This window comes from Tripterygium wilfordii, chromosome 15 (genome assembly GCF_013401445.1).
Source record: "Tripterygium wilfordii isolate XIE 37 chromosome 15, ASM1340144v1, whole genome shotgun sequence".
Classification (NCBI taxonomy): domain Eukaryota; kingdom Viridiplantae; phylum Streptophyta; class Magnoliopsida; order Celastrales; family Celastraceae; genus Tripterygium; species Tripterygium wilfordii.
Genome location: NC_052246.1, coordinates 12,841,665 through 12,865,549, shown reverse-complemented (window position 1 = coordinate 12,865,549; position 23,885 = coordinate 12,841,665). Strand labels below are relative to the sequence as shown.

At 38.9% G+C, this 23,885-nt stretch overlaps 6 protein-coding genes across 6 annotated transcripts; 4 read left to right on the top strand and 2 right to left on the bottom strand.

Annotated features, from left to right (window-relative positions):
* Nucleotides 1-161: 161 nt before the first annotated feature.
* On the bottom strand, nt 162-4,450 carry LOC119979918 (subtilisin-like protease SBT5.3). The gene is made up of 9 exons (XM_038822541.1): nt 4,334-4,450; nt 3,234-3,347; nt 2,623-2,732; nt 2,417-2,514; nt 2,178-2,342; nt 1,982-2,093; nt 1,346-1,822; nt 1,182-1,257; nt 162-1,113 (listed from the first exon to the last, which is right to left on the bottom strand). Exons 1-9 carry the CDS (start codon nt 4,448-4,450, stop codon nt 373-375), a joined length of 2,010 nt encoding a protein of 669 aa, XP_038678469.1. The 3' UTR covers nt 162-372.
* A 2,201-nt stretch (nt 4,451-6,651) lies between these two features.
* On the top strand, nt 6,652-8,554 carry LOC120016939 (probable polyamine transporter At3g13620). The gene is given in 2 exon segments (XM_038869945.1): nt 6,652-7,207; nt 7,210-8,554. Coding segments are annotated over 2 exon segments (1,467 nt in total). The 5' UTR covers nt 6,652-6,837; the 3' UTR covers nt 8,307-8,554.
* Nucleotides 8,555-9,574: 1,020 nt separating this feature from the next.
* LOC119980110 (probable polyamine transporter At3g13620) lies at nt 9,575-11,273 on the top strand. Its single transcript, XM_038822771.1, has one exon. The coding sequence runs from the start codon at nt 9,798-9,800 to the stop codon at nt 11,217-11,219; it is 1,422 nt and encodes a 473-aa protein (XP_038678699.1). The 5' UTR covers nt 9,575-9,797; the 3' UTR covers nt 11,220-11,273.
* Nucleotides 11,274-12,023: 750 nt separating this feature from the next.
* LOC119980111 (F-box/kelch-repeat protein At2g44130-like) lies at nt 12,024-13,413 on the top strand. Its single transcript, XM_038822772.1, has one exon. It carries the CDS (start codon nt 12,258-12,260, stop codon nt 13,290-13,292), a length of 1,035 nt encoding a protein of 344 aa, XP_038678700.1. The 5' UTR covers nt 12,024-12,257; the 3' UTR covers nt 13,293-13,413.
* Nucleotides 13,414-14,065: 652 nt separating this feature from the next.
* Nucleotides 14,066-15,675, top strand: LOC119980108 (feruloyl CoA ortho-hydroxylase F6H1-3-like). Its single transcript, XM_038822769.1, has 2 exons — nt 14,066-14,888; nt 15,013-15,675. Exons 1-2 carry the CDS (start codon nt 14,383-14,385, stop codon nt 15,584-15,586), a joined length of 1,080 nt encoding a protein of 359 aa, XP_038678697.1. The 5' UTR covers nt 14,066-14,382; the 3' UTR covers nt 15,587-15,675.
* Nucleotides 15,676-15,946: 271 nt separating this feature from the next.
* Nucleotides 15,947-23,728, bottom strand: LOC119980107 (probable acyl-activating enzyme 18, peroxisomal). The gene is made up of 14 exons (XM_038822768.1): nt 22,950-23,728; nt 22,132-22,261; nt 21,752-22,011; nt 20,744-20,945; nt 20,126-20,166; nt 19,370-19,498; nt 19,132-19,205; nt 18,835-19,055; nt 18,616-18,710; nt 18,322-18,538; nt 17,942-18,067; nt 17,141-17,239; nt 16,546-16,752; nt 15,947-16,198 (listed from the first exon to the last, which is right to left on the bottom strand). Exons 1-14 carry the CDS (start codon nt 23,216-23,218, stop codon nt 16,085-16,087), a joined length of 2,184 nt encoding a protein of 727 aa, XP_038678696.1. The 5' UTR covers nt 23,219-23,728; the 3' UTR covers nt 15,947-16,084.
* Between the last annotated feature and the right edge of the window lie 157 nt (nt 23,729-23,885).

The following is a 23,885-nucleotide window of genomic DNA, read 5'->3' as shown; positions in this document are numbered from 1 at the left end:
TGAGTGATCGTTTAAAATTAATCTGCAGATTGTGGATTGATGCCAAATGTCTATTAAAAAATGCATTTTTTGTCGAAAACCTGTGACATGATATTTATGCCTAATTCACTTGCTTTAAATCATTGATAGGGAAGATTGTATATGTTACTATTGTTCTGTCTACAAGCCTACAAAGAGATGAATTCTATGGATAGAGCACCGGAAAATGCACGTTTCCAACGTCTTTATCTGTCTGCAACACTGACGTACATACAGAAGTTTGATCGAAACAAGTATTCAAGATTGATTACATGAAATATATCGGAAAATAATCTTATTCAATATGAAGGATAGTACACATTATAACTTAATGGTAAATGAAGGCTTTTCTACTTATGCATGCTTCACCACCAGTGGACTTCTTACATTGTGCTTACCATCTGACCAAACCAAGTTTCCAAATACATACTCTTTCGGCTCGTTCTTGATCTTTGATTCCAAAGTAACCGAGAAGCTCTTCTCTTGACCTATGGCATCAAATACTAGTATTGTGGGAGTAACCGAAATCGACAAACCATTTGCTGCCTCTATTGTTGCTCTGTAAGTTCCTGGAGATCCAACATTCTTGACTCTTCTTGTAATTGTTATTGAACTTTCGAGATCAGGAACTGTGATTGAAGGGTAGTTGAAGTTTGCGATACTGATAGACTTGGGACATGCGTAAGGCTTACCATAAATTTTTCTGATAAAGCTTTCGTTGTAGCCATGAGCACATATAAAATTAAGGTAATCATTAATTTGCAAGTCATAAACAAGACCAGGATCCGCTGCAAGGTTTGGTTGAACATGTCCTGCACCGTAGTTGAACGGGGTAGCTTTTTTGAAGAATGGATTTTGTATAAACTGATTTGTGTTGTCTGCTGTTGTCGCAGTTGTCATGATCGCAGATCTAATAGCAGCCGGAGTCCATTGAGGATATAGTGTTTTGAGAAGACCAACAATGCCAGATACATGAGGGCAAGACATTGAAGTTCCTGAAAGTGCCTTGAAAGGAACTGGCTTTCCTTCTTCGTAAGCTTCAGGATCTTCACTATAAGCAGCGATTATATCAACCCCCGGTGCTGTGATATCAGGCTGAAATAGTTGTCATTTTAGCATGTCTGACAACCAAGAAAATGTGATTTATGAAACATTAAACAAACCTTGAGGAGTGCTGGCTCGAACTCATTAGGACCCGTAGAAGAGAAATCAGCCATTGCTGGAGCTCGCACGAATGACCTGTGTAATATGAGCCATAGCATGACTACTACATTCTTACCACATCAAAGAGAGATGATGAAGCGGAGTGTTTGATATTGAAACTTACTTAGAACCGTTGCTCAAGTCTCTATCAATTGTGCTAGCAGCAACTGTGAAAATCCAAGGAGACGCATTGCCAACTTTTCCTTCTTCTAGTCCGTTGTTGCCAGCAGACGCAACCACAACCATACCTTTCGCAACAGCATGTAAAGCACCGATTGATATTCCTTCCTCAAAAAAACTTACAGGTTCTGCGCGACCAAGTGACACAGATAGTACATCAGCACCATCACTTATGGCAGCATCGAAGGCAGCCAAAATGTCTACATCGTTGCAACCTTGACTGTCGCAGGCCTTGTAAGCAACAACGCGAGCTCTTGGTGAACCTCCTTTTGCAGTTCCGTTGGGTTGATTGTAAACATGTAGTCCAGGAACAAAATTACCTGCTGCTGTTGATAATGTATGTGTCCCGTGGCCGGACTGGTCTCGGGCGCTGCTGTCTGCCTCCCCTAATTTGTTGAAGACTCTTGTTCCAATCAACTTCCTGGGTACAATATCAACTCAAGTGAAAACATTATGGTCTGTGTAATGATTTCCATAAAAAGCAATCAACTGTCCAAACTAGTACAGTATTTCCACTTGATTATTACACCAGCTATAATAGCACAAACTATGAAATTAATTGCATTAGAAGATAATGCACCTATTGCAACGAACTGGGTTTTCTGTTTTGTCTTCTTGACATTGTCCTTTCCATCTTGATGGCACCGGCCCGTACCCTTCATCGCTGAAACTTTTTGATTCTGGCCAAACACCTACGGATATTTTTAACAGAAATAACTGTCAAAGATCAACATTTGATTCACAAACTGAAAATATATATATGTAGACTTAATTACCGGTGTCAATATTTCCTATGATTGTATCTTCTCCAAATCTTGCCTTCTTCCATATGGAGCCGTCCGGAATTATTTTACCGTTCTCTAATCCAAGAAAATCCCATGACTTCGTGGTAAAAAGATAATTTTTCTTGTTCAAGAAAACTGACACAACATCTGGATGTTCTGCATAAACCAATAACAATCATCAACTTTTGTTTCATGGAATTAAAACAAAATAAAATTGAAATTATTCTTACTTGCAATCTCTGCTGCTTCTTCCTCCTCGAGCATTGCACCAAAGCCATTAATGTTTAAAGTGTATTGAATAAATATGGCATTTTTGGCTTTCTCAGTACTAAATCACCAAAATATGCCAAGAAATTGAAACTCATTTCATTAATTAACTGTTCATGGAATAAACTGAAAATTTTAACAGATTATAATTGTGTGCTGAAAACCTCACCTTCCCATTAAAGATCCAAGCAAATTATAATGAGAAGCTTTCGCAGCATCTATATCCATGGACGTAGGCTCTGATCCATGTACATGTGACCCCAGGTATACTACGTAAGCCTGCTTCGAATAACAAGGAAAAAAATGCATGAGTTCGATGTCAAAAGCTTAAATTTTGTGCTCAATTAAATCAACGTACCATGATATATATATATATATATATATATATATATATGTAAGTATTGTGATAGAGTAAATGAAGATGAGATGAAAAATAATATTTGAGCATACGTAGAGCATCCTACATAACCTTTTTTCACAACACTGTCTACAATGAATGAGGGAACTCTAGAATTGCCCAGAGTTTATCATTTTTATCCAATGGTGCAGAATAAATATGGTGGAGGAAAGAAAAAAAATGATGTGATGTGTCACACATCTCAAACCGTTGAGTAAGCATCATATAAAAATTATACACTCTAAAAATTGAAAAGAGCCCCATATCCGTTCACATACATAAATCATCATCATTTCTAAGATGGAACAATAATACCAAACTATCTACGATGATTGAAAAAAATCAACAACAAAATTAATATAGAAAAACAAGTAGATGCTTGCCTTTTTGATTGCTAGGATTTGTGTGAGAAGAGAAAAAACAAAGATTAGTTGAAGAAAACTAGAAAGAATTGAAATCCTCATTTCTTCCCTTGGAACTTGATTAGTAGGCTCTCGCTGTCAAGACAATGCTTCTTATATATATATCTCTCTCAAGAATGTCCCTTCAATATCATCCATTAAAAAAAATAAATTAAAAATTGTTTTAGGTTCAGGGAATCTGAAATTCGATTGGACTCCATTTGGGTTTTCTCTATAATTTTAATCTTCCAAAGAAACTCAAATTAATTACCATTTCTATTAACATACACATATTTGTAAGGTAGAATATATATATACTTATGTCATTTCAAAAAAAAAAATATTTATGCACGAATGTTGGAATATATGGATATTATATAAATAAATATCAAGAACTGATATGCAAGGGTCCAGAATAAGGAGGAATGAAAATATTAATGTTTTTATGATCAATTTGTAAGGTAGACAATTCAAAAATGGATTTTATTTATAATCTTTATTACCACGAAGACACCAAAAAAATATGGGTTAATTTGGTGTGTAAATTATTTATATAGACAAAATGTTTGATTTTTCAAGTAATTGAGAAGAAAGTAAAAGAGTTTGATTGAGAAAATATTTTGATTGGCCGGGATGTAACTCTTCACAGTATTAAATACTAAATCAAAACAATGATCCCATCTGACTTCAGTTCAGGTAATTATGAAATGTAATTTTTTTGACAGCAATACACGATACCTTACAAATTTGTCATTTTGAAATCAATCATGGGTTCGATTCCCACTCGGAAGAGTATTCTAGTAGCCATGCATTGAATTTTAATCTAACTTACCTTATCTTAAGGTGAGAAACTTTTGCACATACATGTTTAACGATCCTAATCTAGACTCATATCAAATACTCAAAGGGTAAACCCACTAATATGGGCTCAAGCCCAATATCTTTATCTATTTTGCAAGTCCATTAAGATCAGGGCCCATGGACCACCAACCGCTCATGTTATATGTCATGCAGTCTAACATCCGTCAGGCATCATTGCAGCTTATGTCATGTCAATCGCCCACAACAGACGTCACACCAACTTGTAAGACTGACATCCACTTGCAACAGAATGTCACAGTCTGACAGCCGCCCAGCATTGCACCAATCAACGTCCCGCTGGGTGCCAGACACCATTCCAACTTGTGGTTTGCCCCCATGATAGGTATGATAATACCTATTGTTTTTGGTAGAAATATCCCCCTCTTAAGCTTTCTTTTGATAAATAATGAGTGTATTTATGTGTTGATTTGTATTTTGATAGGTTGATTGCGGTTTGGATGAAAAGCGACGGAAAAAGGGCTGAATTGAAGAAAATGTCCACCGAACTTCGTGTGTTCAAATAGTCATAACTTTCTGTCACATTATTGGAATTGAGCGCAACAAAAGGCATTGGAAACTAGACATCTCAAGCTTTCCGTAGAATCTAAAATCATGCAAATCGGAGGTCATATGGAGAAGTTATGGTCATTTGAATCATGTGCCTAGGGGTAACGCGCCTAGGCGCACAAATTGTGCACGCCCAGGATCACTCCTGCACGCCCAGTCCAGAGAGTTGGACTTGAATTTTAAGTTGTGCACGCCTAGGATTGCGCCTAGGCGTGCGCCTAGGCGTGTGCCTAGGCGTGGTGCGCCTAGGCGTGAAAACAACGCGCCTAGGCGTGAAAAGCAATTTTCTGGGGTGTTTTAAGTCGCGATTTGTCCGAGCTGCGGGTGACTTTAGACCTAGAACAGATTTCTGGAGAGCGAAAACAGAGTAAGGTTGGTGATTCTTGGAGCTAGGAGGAGAGATTCTTCAACTCCACTTGGATCTACTCAACTCATTGGGTTTATTCATGCCTTTCTCATCTATTCTCTTGTGTTTTCCTCTCATTATTTGTAACTAAACCTCTTGTGCCAAGGCTAGGATGAAGCCTTGGGTTTGATGACTTTGTTTATGACTTGATTTACATACATATGAGTTGATTTGGGTATAAATCTTGTGTTTCTATGTTTGATTGCAATTTCTTCATGCTTGTGGTATTTGACCAACACTTTAGGTTTTTGGATGAAATTGTTTGGAGAATTTGCTTAGACAATAATATGTCAAGTAGATTATGCTTCTTGAAACACTTGATTATGAATGTGTCTCCCTTTAATTAGGTGACAATTTGTATGAATCCTAATCTCCATAGAACTCCATGAATTCCTATGCATGTTTAGACCAATAAGATGGCTAGAATGTATTTAGGAATATCCGACCTAGACCAATAAGATGGCTAGTAATCGATTTTAGGGAGATTTGGCTTAGGTGCGCTAAAACCGACTTAGGTACGGATTCGTTATGCCAGAATTAGCAAATGTGTGTGTGAATTTGTGTCATCGCAAGTTATTTCCCAAGGGGGATTCCAAAGCCTTGGTGTTCATCTCATTTGCATTAGTTGCATCCCTATTCTAAGAAAATACCAAAAATACTTTGCCCTTTACTTGTTTTAGTTTAATTACCAAACCAAACAATCTTGAGTTGAACTTTACTTTTGATTGCATTGTCCATATATACATACAAATATACATTTGGATTAAACATAACACCGTCCCTGTGGATTCGACCCTTGCTTATCATTGTGCTGTAGTCGCCGACTAGTACACTTGCTAGTAAGGTTAATTTAGACCCAACACCCCACTTACAAATCAGTTACAAACTGGTTCCTTGGGTGTGAATGGCATGACAGCTCCATCATAACCCCACTTGGTAGGTTTGATGACCCCAGTTTTGATTATTCTTTCCTTATTGTGTCACTTAAAGCATGCATATGCATTTCCCATAAAGACACTTCCCTCCTATCTCCTTGTAACACGTGACAAGTCTACACTCACTCCAAGCGCCTAACCTGTCTAAATCCTTCTTTTTTCACTACTTTAGGAATTTTACTTTATCACTTTTCAAATATCACATTTACTTATCAGATAACCAACTTGCATGAACCCAAGTTCCAAGACATTGCATTTACCAAATAGTAACACGCCACTTGTTATAGGGAGATATATAAATAGTCATTTCCCATCTTGGGGTAGAACATACACAAATAAGCCTAAACACTTATCTCAAAACACTCTCATAATTCTTAGCCCAAACACCATTCCCCTGGTTTCCATCAATGATCATATTCCTTCTTATTTCTACTACTGACTCGATCGTCGGAGTCTCCTCGACTGGTACCCCAGTCCTGGTCTAAGAACTTCTAACGGCTCTGTTGTTGTTGAAGTGTTGCAGGACTCAATGATCACAGACGACCCTACATCAACCAAAGTTCACTATTCAACTATTGTAATTGAGGCGCCTACAAAATCCTAGTTCTAAGTTCTAATTGTTACACGTGATGGATTGGGATGATGGGGTATGAGCGGTTACTGTAGTCAAACGACTCAAACCTACTATTCGTAAAAGCACTTACTTCCTATTTCTCCGCTGTCTCTCAATCTTTCCTCCACCTCTTGCACTTGATTTCACTTCTTTCTATATAAATCATTAGAAACCCAGATCGCAGTTGTCGTTCTTAAACCAATCATGGAGGTTGAAATCCAATCACAGGCCTGGAACCAACAGAAACCAATCCAAAACCATGAATCAACCATTCAAAACCAACAAAACTCGCCAAAATTGCCGGATCAAGCCTCCGGTCTTCCAATCACCACCGCAGCCCCCACCACCATCTCACCCAAAAAATTGACTCTCATCCCTCTCATCTTCCTCATCTACTTCGAGGTCGCCGGCGGCCCGTACGGCGAGGAGCCGGCGGTTCAAGCTGCTGGACCACTATTAGCGATACTGGGTTTCCTCATATTTCCCTTTATATGGAGTGTCCCTGAAGCACTCATCACTGCAGAGCTCTCCACAGCGTATCCGGGTAATGGTGGGTTTGTGATTTGGGCGGAGCGGGCTTCGGGCCCTTCTCCGGATCCATGATGGGGTCCTGGAAGTTCTTGAGTGGTGTAATCAATACGGCAGCGTTTCCTGTACTCTGCATTGACTACTTGGATAAGTTGTTTCCTGTGTTTGAATCAGGCTGGCCTAGGAAACTTGCTTTGTTGATTTCAACTATGTTACTTAGTTTTCTCAACTATACTGGATTGGCTATAGTAGGCTATGTGGCCGTTTTGCTTGGTATTGTTTCACTTTCACCTTTTATAATCATGTCTATTTTAGCAATCCCCAAGATTCATCCACATAGATGGTTGAGTTTAGGCCAAAAAGGGGTGAAGAAAGATTGGACTTTGTTCTTCAATACCCTGTTTTGGAATTTGAACTTTTGGGACAATGTTAGTACTTTGGCTGGAGAAGTTGAAAACCCCCAGAAAACATTTCCTATGGCTCTGTTTATTGCTGTGATTTTCACTTGTGTGGCTTACTTGATCCCACTATTTGCAGTCACTGGGGCTGTTTTGGTGGATCAGAGTGAATGGGAGACTGGGTTTCATGCCACTGCAGCACAAATGATTGCTGGGAAGTGGCTTAAAGTATGGATTGAAGTGGGTGCTGTGTTATCTGCAATTGGGTTGTTTGAGGCACAATTGAGCAGCAGTTCATATCAGCTTCTGGGTATGGCAGATTTGGGGATTTTGCCAAAGTTTTTTGGTCTTAGAGCCAAATGGTTCAACACTCCTTGGGTGGGAATACTGCTTTCTACAGCAATTACACTTGGTGTTTCATATATGAACTTCCAAGACATCATTTCATCAGCAAATTTCTTATACAGTTTGGGAATGTTATTGGAATTTGCTTCATTTCTTTGGCTGAGAAGGAAGTTGCCACAACTGAAAAGGCCGTTCCGGGTTCCGATGAAGTTGCCGGGATTGGTGATCATGTGCTTAATACCATCTGGGTTTTTGATACTGATCATCGTCATTGCCACTAAGACTGTTTATCTGGTAAGTGGTTTGATGACTGTCGGTGCTATTGGATTCTACTTCCTAATGAAGTTCTGCAAGTACAAGAAGTTGTTCAAGTTCAACAATGGTGAAAAACTTGACAATTGATCAGAAGAAGTTGTCAGTTGATATGGTCATCAATATAGCACAAATTCTGCCATTAAAGTATGAGATATTATGGACACAAACATGACCGGTAGTATATCAGAAGATTATTAGTTTAGTTTATTGTATGGTTGCGTTTCTTTTGTTTCTTTACAAGTTGTCATGTATCTCACAAGTCAACAATGGAGATTTGGAGTTTATTGGTCCAGGATATACATATTTCCTTCTATAAACTTTTCCGTTGCACAGAACGGCATCAAGATACCATAGAATCTTTTTGAAGATTCAATCTTGACTTGTCAACAATGGATGGCTTCTAATAATTTAGTTCAGCCACAAAGTCAATGGTTTCAATTGTCTTGATGAAAATGCACGTAAAGCAATAAAATATCTTCAGCATTTTAATATTTGAAACCAAAATCGATCAATTTCTCTGGGACATACACAGTATGGATTCGGAAGGTTATAAGGGCAATATCATTGCAGTCACGCGTTGAATTTTTGATCCAATTTATTCTGATTGAGTTTGATAAGCAATTTTAAATAACATATATGCTACTTGCTTACCAAATAACAATTCCACTCCACCATCTCAACTAACATAAAACAATCATTTTTTTTTGAAACAGAGATTTGGGGAAGGAGTAGAATTCGAACCCACGATATAATGGATGAGTAATCTCTTACATACAATATGGTTGTCGTTCAACCAACGACTCATTTGTCATAAAGGGACCATTTCAAGTACCCATGTAACATAAAGAAATTATTTTTATGTTATTTAAAATATGTAATAATATTACGTAATGTAATTATATGAGAATTTAGACTGTGCAAAAGTGATGCGACAATTAGATATTTAATTGCTTCTATTTAAGGTAAATACACAATATCACTATATGTAATTTGACACACTATTTTAAACAACATATATCTCACAAGCATAAATAGAATCAAACAACCCAACATTTATGATAGCATATATGCTGCTATTCAATTGTCTATCAAACGAATCCTCTGATAGTATATTTTTGTGTGCACGAACCTGATAATTAGAAATTTCATTTTTCTCAAATCCCTCAATGCAAACATATTCTAAGTGTAAAATCAACTAAATGAAATGGAAAAAGAGGAATAGGATTCTCCATTGACAAAGCTTGCATTGTTTAATGTTACGTGTCGTTATTGGTTATTATTCATTCTTTGGCTGCAAAATGGTAATTACTTTGCAGTTTGGTCGTATTACTTAATTAGACCACATGTCCTCAACGAGGCAAATAATTGAATGGGATGGGATCATGACCATTTCAAAAGTATTTATCTTTTTTTTCCAGAGATTACATTTCCAACTTTCTTTCCGATCACCCATTTTTCTCGAATTTCGTGTGGGTCCATTAATGGCAAGTAATTGATCCCCACCAGACATCAGCATTCATGAATCTCCAGCTATCAAAACTACTATTGCAAGCACGCATCCAATTCTAAAGTCCAACCATGGGAGAGTCTGAATCATCTCCAGATCCTCACACTCTCCTCCTCCTTGAACCACCACCATCACCCACCGCCGCCTCCTCCAAAAAGCTCCCCCTCATACCACTGATCTTCCTAATCTTCTTTCAGGTATCGGGCGGCCCATACGGGGAAGAGTCCGCGGTAGGAGCTGCTGGGCCGTTGTGGGCTATCGTGGGCTTTCTGATCTTCCCCTTCATATGGAGCATTCCAGAAGCCCTCGTCACGGCAGAGCTCGCCACCGCCTTCCCAGGCAACGGTGGCTATGTCATATGGGCCCATCAGGCTTTTGGCCCGTTCTGGGGCTCTTTAATGGGCTCTATAAAGTTCCTCAGTGGAGTCATTAACTTGGCCTCATACCCAGTTCTGTGTGTAGATTACCTCAAGCTTGTTATCCCAATTTTCTCTTCAGGTTTGCCAAGGTACTCTGCTATACTGATTACAACTCTGGTGCTATCTTTTCTGAACTATACAGGATTGGCTATAGTGGGTTATACTGCAGTGACTCTAGGTGTTATGGCACTTTTGCCATTCATAGCATTGACTCTGTTTTCAATTCCAAAAATTGAGCCTGCTAGGTGGATTAGTTTGGGCCAGAAAGGTGTACCAAAAGATTGGCCATTGTATTTCAATACCCTTTTCTGGAATCTGAATTTCTGGGACAATGCAAGTACTTTGGCTGGGGAAGTTGAGGAACCCCAGAAGACATACCCTAAAGCTCTGTTTTCAGCTGGAGTGCTTACTTGTTTGACTTACTTGGTCCCTCTATTGGCCTCTACAGGGGCTATACCACTAAATCAAGAGGAATGGGTTGATGGGTATTTTGCTACTGTGGGTGAAATGGTTGCTGGAGAATGGTTAAAATTGTGGATTGAGTTGGGTGCAGTGTTGTCAATAATTGGACTATATGAAGCACAATTGAGCAGTAGTGCATATCAGTTTCTGGGTATGGCAGACTTGGGATTCTTACCTCAGTGTTGTGGGAAAAGATCCAAATGGTTTGATACACCATGGGTTGGAATTTTGGTCACAACTTTGATTACAGTTACAGTTTCTGACATGGACTTTGCAGACTTAATTTCATCAGCCAATTTCTTGTACAGTTTGGGGATGTTGTTGGAATTTGCATCATTTTTGTGGTTGAGGAAGAAATTGCCCACCACAAAGAGACCATTTAGAGTGCCAATGGGGATGGTTGGTTTGGTGTTTATGTGCTTGGTTCCATCTGGGTTTTTGGTTTATGTCATGACTGTGGCAACTACAAGTGTTCTGCTGGTGAGTGCCATATTGACATTTCTTTGCATTGTTTGGTACTTTGTGATGAAGTTGTGCAAATCAAGGATGTGGGTTGAGTTTAGTAGGTTGGATGATGATTACTACTTAAATTTAGATTATAGTTGTAATTGATGAGTACTTTTAGTTGGATGAGGCCTTAATTTAATATTGTGATTTGGAGTCTTAGACAGCAAGGTGTGGGCCCAATGGGCCTGCCTATGGATTACATCTACAATTTTATAATTTGCTGAGATAGTCCAAGTCTCGTCCGTCCAATTGAACTACTAATCAATTGAATTACAAAACATGAAAGACATAAATCATCTAGATCTGATCTTATCTATACAAGCTTACCTATGAAAGAAGACTTTTCATAACTATGATCTCACATCAGTCAGATATAACTCAATCGAATGGCTTATAACCAATGTCCAAATAACTCTCACACAAATATAACATTTTATGAGACATTTTATGAATCCAAGTACTATTGGCCCATGAAGAATTAAATTTTGTGGATCGTATCTATCTACAATGAATCAGATAATCTAAAAATGACAACATCATTGATTTGTTTGGGCGGAGAATTTCAATGGGAAGCATACAAAGAACTAAAGAAGTATGTAGCGCAAGTGCATGGTATGACAGAATCATTTTGTCCACAAATGACAACTTCTAGACCTTTTGTTGGTCAATTTTTTTATCCACAAATATATTTCTAGTTAGTTAATTTCGTTCTCATCTTGGCATGGCCATGCCACATCAGCCTTTGTCCTTTATCCTCTATATGCCGTGTGTGACTACAATTCATGATCAATCAAAAATCAAAATCGTCGGTCGGTCGGTTCCCACAGTCCGATGCACATTCATGGAACCCACCCACGCCATGCACACGTTAGATTGTGAGTACTAAAACCCTTTCTTTTGCCTTATCCAAGCCCCCACCTCATTTCGAGGCCATAGCCATTCAGATCATCTCCAAACAAAATATCTAAGTGTTATAATAGAGTGGCTGGGGCCAGCCTGCTGTGTCCGGACTTTGTTTTATTATAGGTTGCTCTATATTATATAGATAACCATGTTTTCTCGCCGAGTCTTATCAATTACACACTGGTACACTGCCTAGCAAGAATACCCAGAATCTGAATTTGCAGAACTCACTTTCTATTTATGGAAAGCACGGTGTCCACTGAGTTAATTCCGGGTCTGCCCGAGGAGCTCGGTCTCGAGTGCTTGACTCGGTTGCCATACACGGCTCATCGATTCGCCTCCCGAGTTTGTCGGAGATGGAGCCGATTACTTTTAAGCAAAGAATTCTACTATCACCGTAAGAAGTACGGATACACCCACAAAATTGCTTGCTTGGTTCAAGCCCGCAAAGCAGTTTCAACAGATAGGGTAAAACCTGGTGGCTCGCCCGATTACGGAATCACCGTGTTTGACTCGGTGAGTCATTCGTGGGAGCGACTCGACCCGGTTCCGGACTACCCAAATGGGTTACCCTTGTTTTGTCAATTGGCAAGCTGCGAGGGGAAATTGGTGGTGATGGGCGGGTGGGACCCGGATAGTTACAATCCGATTACCGATGTTTGGGTGTATGACTTCGCGACCCAGCGATGGACGCGAGGGAAGGACATGCCTTCAAAGCGATCGTTTTTCGCAATTGGAGCTTTTGCGGGTCGGGTGTATGTGGCGGGTGGGCATGACGAGAACAAGAACGCGTTAAAAACCGGGTGTGTTTATGATTTGGGTGGGAACGAGTGGAGTGAGTTGGCTCAGTTGAGTCGAGAGAGGGACGAGTGCGAAGGGGTGGTAATAGGGGAGGAGTTCTGGGTTTTGAGTGGTTATGGCACGGAGAGTCAAGGAGAGTTCGTCGGAAGTGCTGATGTGTATGATTTCAGTTCAGGTCAGTGGAGGCCGGTCGAGGGAGTTTGGGAAGCGGGTGGGTGCCCGAGAACTTGTGTGGGTGTGGGGAAAGATGGGCAATTAGTGAATTGGGCGGAGCTGGACCCCGCAGTACGGGTCGGGATATGTGGAGTCACGTTGGGATCACGTGCTCTGGTGACGGGGTCAGGGTACCAAGGTGGACCACATGGCTTTTATATGATGGAAATGAGAGGAGGGCAAAATAGTAAATTGGAGGATATCAATGTATCTGATGAGTTTCTTGGATTTGTTCAATCTGGTTGTAGCGTGGAGATATAGTTTGATTCGGGATCAAAGAAAAGCAAAATCTGGGTTTTGGGTTGGATTTTTGTAAATTTTACACGTCAGCGTCAGCCTCAACGTGGTATAGACTCTTCTAATGACCCGAAATTTACACACACTCAACTGTCCATAGATACGTGGATTGGGTGGCTCCTTCCGTTTCCAAAAAAAAAAAAAAAAAAGTCTTGACGTGCATTTACTAGAGGACTAAACATAATCAGTTACTAGAGGACTAAACATAATCAGTAGGGTCGACAAAATATATCAAACAGAACATGTCATTTGAACTCCATAAATATGCTCTGTAAAGCAAAACTATTTCGATAGACAGATCTCAAGGGCCCTACAGATGTGCCTTCTCATTTTCATCATTATACGTAGGAATGGTGGGGCAGAATATATATATACATATATATATATATGCAGGGAGCAACTTAGAATGTCTATAGATGAAAGATAATATGGAGAGAGCTGCAATATAACATAAAGAAACGTTTTAACTTTTTTTTACCAGGTAATAACTAATAAGGAGAGTCCAATCTCCACATAGTCATCAACCATGAATCATGCCTCTCTTCTTTATTGTGGTAGCTCTCTCCCCATGTACTCTACTAGAGTAATACTATTTCTCAATTATTGTAGAATAATATTATAAACCGCATACTGATGCAAGCTCATGTTATAGAGTGAAGACAACTTTGTGTAATGGTAACAGCAAGAACAAAATGAAATTTACCTGACAACTTTGTGTAATGGCATGTCCCCTTGTGCCTGTCGACCATCAAAAACAAAAGAACGTACCGTGTCAGACGGTATGTAATGGGTCTTGATTCAGAAGGCTATAACCTAACAAGGTAAACCAACCAAGTAGTCATATTCACCTTATTCAGAAGTGATATAATCATATGGTGGCGTTGCAGTTGCCACTCAAGTAAACTTTCAATGAGGCATGCTAAAAGCCATATGAGTAGGTGGAATTAAGTAAAAATACCATATAAATAGCAGTATATAGCAAGCAAGTTTCTCCACACATACATACATATTTCCCCATTGCAGAAACAAGTGCAAAAAAAGCTCTCTTACCTCAATGGCTCCAACTATGGCAACAGCGATCACTGACTCCACAGACTTTTCTGACTTTGTAATAAACCAAGGACATGGAGTGAAGGGTCTGTCTGAATTGGGTCTCAAGCGTCTCCCAAAACAGTATATCCAGCCTCTTGAGGAGAGGATCAATATGACTAATGTCATGCCTCAAGAGTCCATTCCCATCATCGACATGTTGAAATGGGATGACGTACATGTGGTAGAGTCTGTTTGTGATGCTGCAGAGAAGTGGGGGTTCTTCCAGGTTATAAACCATGGGGTGCCTATTGACGTCTTGGAGAATGTTAAGGATGCAACTCATCGGTTCTACGGGATGCCTGCAGAAGAGAAGAATAAGTACTCGAAAAAGCTATCACCTTCTAACAATGTTAGATTTGGTACAAGCTTCATTCCCGAAGCAGAGAAGGCTTTGGAGTGGAAAGATTACCTCAGCCTCTTCTATGTCTCTGATGAAGAAGCTTCTGCATTCTGGCCTCCTTTCTGCAAGTAACAAATCTGAACTCATTCCAAGCCCTAGCACAGTATACATAAAAAATAAGCATTTTCCTGCGTGCAAAGTTGATGTCACAATTCTATCTAACTATGAACTTATAAATATCTTTTCTGTCAGGGATCAAGTGCTAGAATACATGAAGAGCTCTGAAGTACTTATCAGGAGACTGTTAGCCATGCTAACGGAAAGACTGAATGTGAAGGAAATAGATGATGCAAAGACATCTTTATTGATGGGTTCAGTCAGAATTAACCTCAATTACTACCCGATATGCCCAAACCCTGAGCTCACGGCTGGAGTTGGCCGCCATTCTGATGTCTCCACCCTCACCATCCTCCTCCAAGACGACATTGGAGGGCTTTATGTGAGGGGCAATAGGGGTGATAGCTGGATACATGTCCCTCCAGTAAGTGGCTCTCTTGTCATCAATGTTGGTGATGCACTACAGATAATGAGCAATGGTCGGTACAAGAGCATTGAGCACCGTGTGCTTGCCAATGGGAGCAAAAACAGGATCTCAGTTCCAATTTTTGCCAACCCCAGACCACGCGACATGATTGGTCCTCTGCCTGAACTGCTAGCTGCTGGAGAGAAACCACTGTACAAGCAGGTTCTGTATTCTGACTATGTCAAGCATTTCTTCAGGAAGGCACATGACGGGAAGAAAACAGTTGATTTTGCAAAGATATGATATTTTCCCCAGTACCATAAGCCTGCTTGGTTATAATTGAAATAACGACAATAACTAAATAACCTGCAAGACATTAAAGGGTGATGACTGGTTTTAAGAAAAAAGAGACCAGTCTTTAGCCCGAAAGTCTGTCAACTGCAGTTTAGTTCTGTTTGCTGCTTCTTCAAGGTACACCTGTAAATCTGGCAACAAAAAAATTGGTGCAAACGTACTCTTTTATCTTTGTAGTGAAATATTATAAAAGCTTATTTTCCCTTTATTTCAGCAAGTCAGTTCTTAGAACCTATGGTACAACAATGACAAAACTGAGGATCATTCGATGCCACAAGTGCATTATTGTCAAACAAATGACATTAAAGGGAAAAAAAAATTAAATGTTCCGCTTTTGTTCCCTTCTTATTGATTCACAATGTTTTCTTAACCATTCATCGAGAAAGGAAATCTTACAAGGATAAACAAATTCCGAGAACTGATGCACAAGGCTTGATGATGTTTCCTTTAAATTCTACTGCGAACAGATAACTCTTGCTTCACTTGGTCCCTCAATTCTCTCCTGAGCAACTTGTTTGAAGCAGTTCGAGGAAATTCTGGGACTATCTTGACAAAGCTCACCTAGTGGTCAAAGAATTGAAAATAAACAACATTAGCATTTGAAAAGGCACCTTACACATGTTGTGTACATCACTATGGAGGTGGAACCATTAACATTAACCGACAACATTTACAACATAAGTGATTCCAGTTCTAACAACATTTGGTAGGATTTTTTAATTACATCGATAGACACCTTTAGGATTTCAAACAATTTTCAATAATGGAACTTTCATCATCGGTTTCAGCAATAGCTCCAATTTGTAAGAGATACCCTAGCTTCAACTTAAAGGATTTGGCCTTTCAGATCAGATTGGAGTAAAAAGATGTCAAGGTGTACAAACTATGCATGTATATGAGCATCAAACCTTAAACAACGGATTGAGGTTGCTTTGGATGGCTTTCGAAAACTTCATCTTCAATTTGTCAGGTTCACCATTAAATCCTTTCTTTAATACCACGAATATTACCAACAATTCGGGACCGCCACCAGGTGGTGCAACACTGACAGCAGCAGTCTCCAAGACGCCTTCATCACCCCGGTCACACACGCGCTCAATTTCAACAGAACTCGTCTGCATATGAATAAAAAGAAAATATACAAAGTTAAACACTTCAAAAACTAGTCCAAGCATACCGTTTTAGGTAAAAGTAAGACAAGATGTCAAGACATTCAAACAGCACTTACATGCCACATATCAAGAGCATGTCTGCCAAAGATGCAAAAGAATCTTATTTAGCTATCTGTTATTAACCCAAGGCCATCACAACTACATGCAACAGGGTTTTGAAATTGTTGGCAAGAAAATAAAGATTAATACGAAGAAATATTTGTGTTTCTGGACTCCGCAAAAGTCATAACTAAAAAATTTATAGTATAAAAAATTCTGGGCAGTCAACATAACAATTAGAAGAAGGTTCAATCGCCATTCATGATTACAAAAGGGTAGGAGAACATAAAACCTTTATGCCACCGAGATTCATTGTGTCATCAGCCCTCCCCTGTACAATGAAATAGCCTCCAACAGTTCTCTTAATGATGTCTCCATGCCTCCTGAGGATCTGCATCAACATATGCCCAGCTTTAAGAAGTTAAAACACCACTTCCAACGAATGGACACCCAAAGTTCACTCCAGTAATAAATAATCATTTATGCTAGACTACAAAAAACAAGTGATAAAAATGAATTTTATCAGAACCTAAATAGTGAAGCTTGCATTTCTAGATGAAAGTTAGATTGAAAATTTTCATCTCAAGATATGGTTGCATCTTGTATTAACGCAGTAAAATAGCTGAGAAGAAAAGCAGACTTTTTAAGTCATTATGAACGGGCCATTAGCTGACACATTTAACATTAGCTAAGAAACAGGTCACAAGCTTAAGGGAAATCCCTTTCTTCTTTCCAAACAAGCAACAAATTGTCATTCTTGATCCCTTACAACTTTTACACCTCGATAAAACGCTTTCTAAGAACAACAAAAATCCCCAAGAATGCAGTCATCAGTACTAGAATATATGTGGTCCCACATTAATCTGAAGACACCAGACTGATCGAGTGCCAGTTGGCAATGGTTTATGAGACTTTTAATATGGTGGTGGTGTTGGGATTTAAAAAGTCTAGACTGGATTGAGTCCCTTATCATGTGTCTGTGAAGGAATATGTTAACACATTATGCATGGTTTTGATAGATGAATTTATAATACCGTGGATGGTTGTAGAAAGATGTAACTTATGCATGCATATTGCAGGAATACAGGCATACCATTCCTTTGTACATCGGCATTCCCTTGAAGTAAACCTTCTCATGATCAGCATTAAGAATTCTATCAGATGCTCCCAAGTATATAGGAAATAAACCCACTTCACCAACACAACGTTGATCTTCTGGCTGCAGTTGGTCAACCATATCAAACATATAAACAAACAATACAAATTGAAGTATCAACATGTCACCTATTTTCTCATTGCTTTTCTTCATTAAGAAAGACCTGCAATTGAAAACCTGTCACCCATCATCCATCAATGCAAACATAGGATGACCAGGTACTGCAAAACTTGATTTGGTGACAGGTTCATTTGCAAACACACACACACAGAGGGAGAGGGGGATAGCCAGTTAGACACTTCCAGAGGATTTCTTACATAAGGAACTCCATTTTCATCAAGAATGACAAAGCCTGTTGTCATTGTTGCAGTACTAAATGCTCCAAAAGCTTGTGGCTGCAGTAGACTTCCTTGGATGTATGAAGATGCAAGCTCTGTGCCACCACAACATTCAATAATGGGTTTGTAATATGCTTTCGAAGAAAGCCAAAGGTCATCATCGACATTGGAGGCTTCCCCAGTGGAAGCAAAGGATCTGCAAATGCATTTATTTGAATAATTTTCCATGTGATATGCAAACATTAATATTTAACTGGGGGAGGGGGAGATTACTTTATTTTCGTCCAATCTAAGCCTTCCATACAGTTTGTATTCTTCCAAGCTTTTACTAAACTTGGAACTGTACCCAAAACAGTGACTCCAGCATCCTGAACAAAAATAGGGGTAAAAAAGAAGAAGAAAGAAACTAGAAGAATTAGATGCCTTAATCTTAAAGTCTTAATGCAAAAAGCCCTGGGTTAGGGCATTTGTAACTATGAAACTTAGGATCACCTGTACAAACTTTCCAAAATCGCGTCCAAGAGGGGATCCATGATAGAGAGCAAGAGTTGCCCCTGTTAGAAAACATGAATAAAGTAGAATTGGCCCCATGACCCACCCTAAATTTGTGGGCCAGCAATAAACATCTCCAACTTGAATATTAACGTTAGACCATGCCTCACTGGCAGCTCGAATCGGTGAAAGTTGTGTCCACAAAATAGCTTTTGGTTCACCTGAAAAGAAAACTAGATGGGCTCAAGGAAAAGCATGGCAAAGTAACTGACCAAATATCTTGAAAAAGTTCTCTACCTGTGGTTCCAGATGAAAATAGTATATTAGTTACGGAGTCTGCCGGTTGAGAAATCGGAGGATAGTAAATTGGTCTGCCACAAAGGGAAAGTTGAAATTATTTTCATATCAAATTACGAGATGGGTGATGGGCTGAATTAAGAAGAAATCAGAAATACTCCAGGAAAAGAATCTGGGGGATGTTTCTTTGAGAAATTAACTACAACAACTGACTCTTTTATTGCAATCCATTTGTTACCTTGCATTCCAATTTACTCTGGATAGAAAACATTTCCAAGAAAGATCTTGTTCTCTCAATGGAACATCTCTTTCATTCGCTGTACCAGGGAGCACGATGGCTTTTAATGGAGCAGCTTCTACAACTCGACTGCAAAGAAGCACAAACTGTCATTAGGCAGAAATCTCTCCAACTTCTGAACCCATATAGTGTACTATGGTGAGGGCCCGTCCGGCAGTAGCCAAAAGGGACTTTTGAATGATTTAAAGGAAGCTGCACCTAGCATTTTCTTTTGACTAGAGAGATAGAGAGAAATTAAGAAAATTCTGGTAAATTGAGGATTCAGAGTTGACTATTAGTTCTCATGCTCATTCAAAGACAGATGCACACAGAAAATATTCTCCACCACATACTCTGATCGGTAAATCCCGTAAAATATCTGGATATGACATGGTAAACAACACCCATGTACAAGACTTCCGCAGTGGGTGGCAAGATGTACGCAGACCTTCCTCTTACATAATATGTGGAGAGGTTGTTTACAGGAATTGAACATGTAGCCTCTATGTTGCACTCCTGCAACTCTACCACTAGGCCACATGTTCGCCTATGGATATGACATATCAAAAAAAGTTATGCAACATCAGCTACATGAAAAAGTCCCAGAGGTAAAACATCGGTTTTAGATGCCTGGTTTATCCTGAAAAAAACTGGTAGTTCTCCTTCACATATGTCACCTAAGACGTTTTGCATAGATAATAAAAAAGTAAGCTCTACCTGTACAAAGGAACTTTACGACCTCCTCTGACTATGAAATCCTGGAGAGGAATTGAAGTGGGAGTCATTTCTAAAGAAAATGGCAATGTATATGCAAACTGAAATAAAAGAAAACCAGCACAAATGGAATATACTACCAAACTCAATGAGCAATGAAATAGTATCAAATCTGAAATTATTCATAAATTCAACTTGGAAAATACAAAACATAGAAAAAATGTAAGAACCTAAAAAAGAGAATGTTTACGATCATAAGAAGTATAAGGAATTTCAATGCTTTATTGATTGGAGCTGCAGAGTGTCTTCTACCTTTATATCTGAATCCCTTAAGTATCAAATGGACAGAAATATAAGTTATAAGATATACTAGACTAGCAACTCAAAAGGCAACAAAATACTGATACGACTTTCATCAGCCGTATTCCGTCACTAAGCTTCTCATGTTTGAGCGTCTCTTAGTTAATTAGGTGGTTATCACAGAGCACACAGGCAGATACGATTTTTCTCAACCTCCGTTATGTGAGTTTACATTATTTTTTCAGTTCAGCGGAAAAAAGGTAGAGGCATCTTATATCGTTCAGACTTCAGATACTAGGTCTTCTAAAAGTGAAAAGCTACCTGAGTAAAGATTCCTTTTGCATTCGACACACGCAGGCGGGTAGCAATTTCCTTTGGTGCAAAGCTATCCGCTATTGATACAACAGCATATCCTGCTAGTACAATTGCGAGATAGATGATAACTGAATTGACAGTCATTGGCATGTCAATTGCAATTGCATCACCCTTTGAAAATGTAGCATCCAGTGCATGAGCCACCAACCTGTAACTCATTTTTATGCAAAATCACATCAACAAATATAAGTAATTTTCAAATTAAATTAAAATCAAAGCCTAGCAAAGAAGGGAAAAGAGGAATGCAATATTATAAAGACATGGTTAAAAAGAAAATGGTTGCAGTATTCCCCTTTAAACATGAAAGCAATAGAAAGTTTGCTCATAGCTCTTGTCCTTGCACTCCTTCTCCAGACTGCCTTAACTAATATGATTGATCTTGCTTATATACATGTGTTTCTTCCTGTGTTTTCAACTAAGATTATACATCTTAAATAGTTTTTCCTTCATTCTTAAGTAATGACGACTACTCATTCACGTGCAACGTTTCTTCAAAAACAGGGAAATTCAGGTTGCCAGATAGTTCCCATTTCATCAAAACACCAAATACACAACCTATCTATAAGCATAACGTCTGTCATCAGGTGAGTAAAAGTTGCTCATTAGTTCACCGTAAATAAAAAGAAAAATGACATTCAAAATTTTCTTTCACTGCAAATGATTAGGTTGACATGCCCTAACTTCTAAATCAAACTTGATTTCAATGGTACGGGACTTTTCATTCTCACAACTTTCAACCACATAAAGAAGTTAAGTCTCAATCAAACCAAATTTTTAGAACAACCATGTCATACAAAGTGGAACAATAATCACATACAGTTATATTAAGCAGGAAAATATGCTGGTTATACCTTATAATGCTTTGCAGAGATGTTGCTACAAAGCCTAAATGAAATAAATACATCTAATTACAATTGCGTAAAAAAAAAATTGTGCAAATATGCGAGGGCATACATTACTTGTTCTCGAAGTTCCTTCAATGTCATATGATTAACACTAGAACTATCACCGCCTTCTTCTCTCCATACAATAGCCAAGCTATCATCCTCTTTTCTAGGATGACTCGTGGATAGCAAACAGCATTCAGCAATATTGAAGACAGAACCAGGAAGCCAAGTTCCTCCACGTTTTGATTTGTCGGTGGTATCTAGAAGGCACTTAGGGGCTTCATGGAATACAACTGAAAGTTCTTTTAGAACAATTGGCCAATAAGCCTGAACATTAATTGCAGACATCGGATTCAGTGATAAATGTTTGTTAAAGTTGTCAATTTCGCATAGAGTATATTGATACAATAAAACTGCATCTGTCTTGAAATAATGAAAGACCTTTACCTCAGGATGTTGAACGGAGAACTTCTGAAATAGATTATAACTAGTTATGGGGTCCTCGTATGAAGATCCCAAAAACTTTGGACCATGAATTTCCATTGCACGACCCAAGTTTGTTTGCCTTGATTGATATCTAGCATATGAAAAACACTGGAAGCATTTAGGAGAAGAAATTACTTTGATCCGGTTGACTGTGCAAGGTAAAAAGAACATACAAGCTTGGCATTGTTTCAACAAGTTTCTCGAGCAGATTTTGACCATTAAATCTCTCAACGATTGTACAGCTGCTTACAGGCCAATACTTAACATAATTTCCACATAATTTTGATAATTACTTGATGCAGCCAACACAATAGAAATGTATATATTAAAAATTGCTTCCTGTGGGCAAGTGAATTAAATCAGTCCAAATACCAATTTTTAGATTGATTTCATTTGTAACTCCACAACTAATTAGAACTTGCATACATTGTGTTTTCTTTTTCATTTTCTGGTGGGTGGGGGTCCATCAGTCACTGTATAAAGCTGTAAATAGTTTTAAACTATTTTATAATATTTTGACAAATAGTTACCCAGATCAGAATCCAACTCTTCCTGCATCATAACATCTTGATGGGTCCAAACAGGGTAAAAACAGTGGGACCTCTAAAATCAAAATTTAGACAGCACCAAAGGAGACTGTACATACAAAAAGAGAGACAAACAGGGTAAAACCATAAAATGCCAAACCCCAAAAAGGCGAAAAACCGTAAGCAACTATACCAAACAAATTAAAGATATAAAACGATAGTAATAGATGGAGAAAGATAGCAGAAAATTACAGAGAAGGGAACCAATAGAGCGGAGGGCCATTGGTGGATTCATCCCAATGAGCGTACACAGAGTAGTAGACCAGTTGATGCAACTCATGTGGGTGCCATGGCTTGAGCAGTCTTCGAGCCACTATCTCGCGCCATAACTCTCTTGGTTCCGAGCTATTGACTGCTGAAACTGCTCCTTTAAGCATTTCATCGAATACTTTGCCTTCTTCTATTGACATGCCTGATTTCACAAAATCATCCACACCCATTTCTGATATGCTCTTCCCCATCCCCTCTCTCTCTGCCCCCTCTCTCGCTCTCTCTCACAGACACACAAATTGAAATTGCTCTTCCACAAATCGCAGTTTAGTAGGTAGTAATGGAAAGTATAAAGAGAGTATTAGGTGGGAAATGGAGTGGGTGCTTGTCCACGTGATAGTTGTTAGCTACCATTTTTGTGAGATGCACACCAAGTCGGACGGTCACACCAACGACATTCCCATTTTGGTTTCAATAAATTGCAATATTTGTCCCCGTCGAGTAGGCTGAGTGGTAGGGCCTTCCATAGTGTATCATGGAACATGTGTTGGGTTAAAATGGTAGTAGTTATATTTATGGGTCATTGTATTTGTACTTTTGTAGGAGGTCCATTTCAATATTTTATCAACAATACCTTTCTGCAGTCATGCCACATGGCTGGCTTACTTCTCTCTCTAACTCTCATTTTCTCTCGTTCCAAACACTCCATATCTAGAATATACGATACCAACAAGGAATGAATTGAATGCATCGAGTCCTCTAACCATCCATGCAAGTTTACAACTTGGCCTTAGATAAGTGGGGGCCACTTCCCGTCTTCTGATGAAAAATACCTACCATTCTCTGAAGCTCATGTTCAAACCAGAACCACAGGTATTAATAAAGACTTCTGCAAAAAGAAGGTAAGGTACAAAGCAC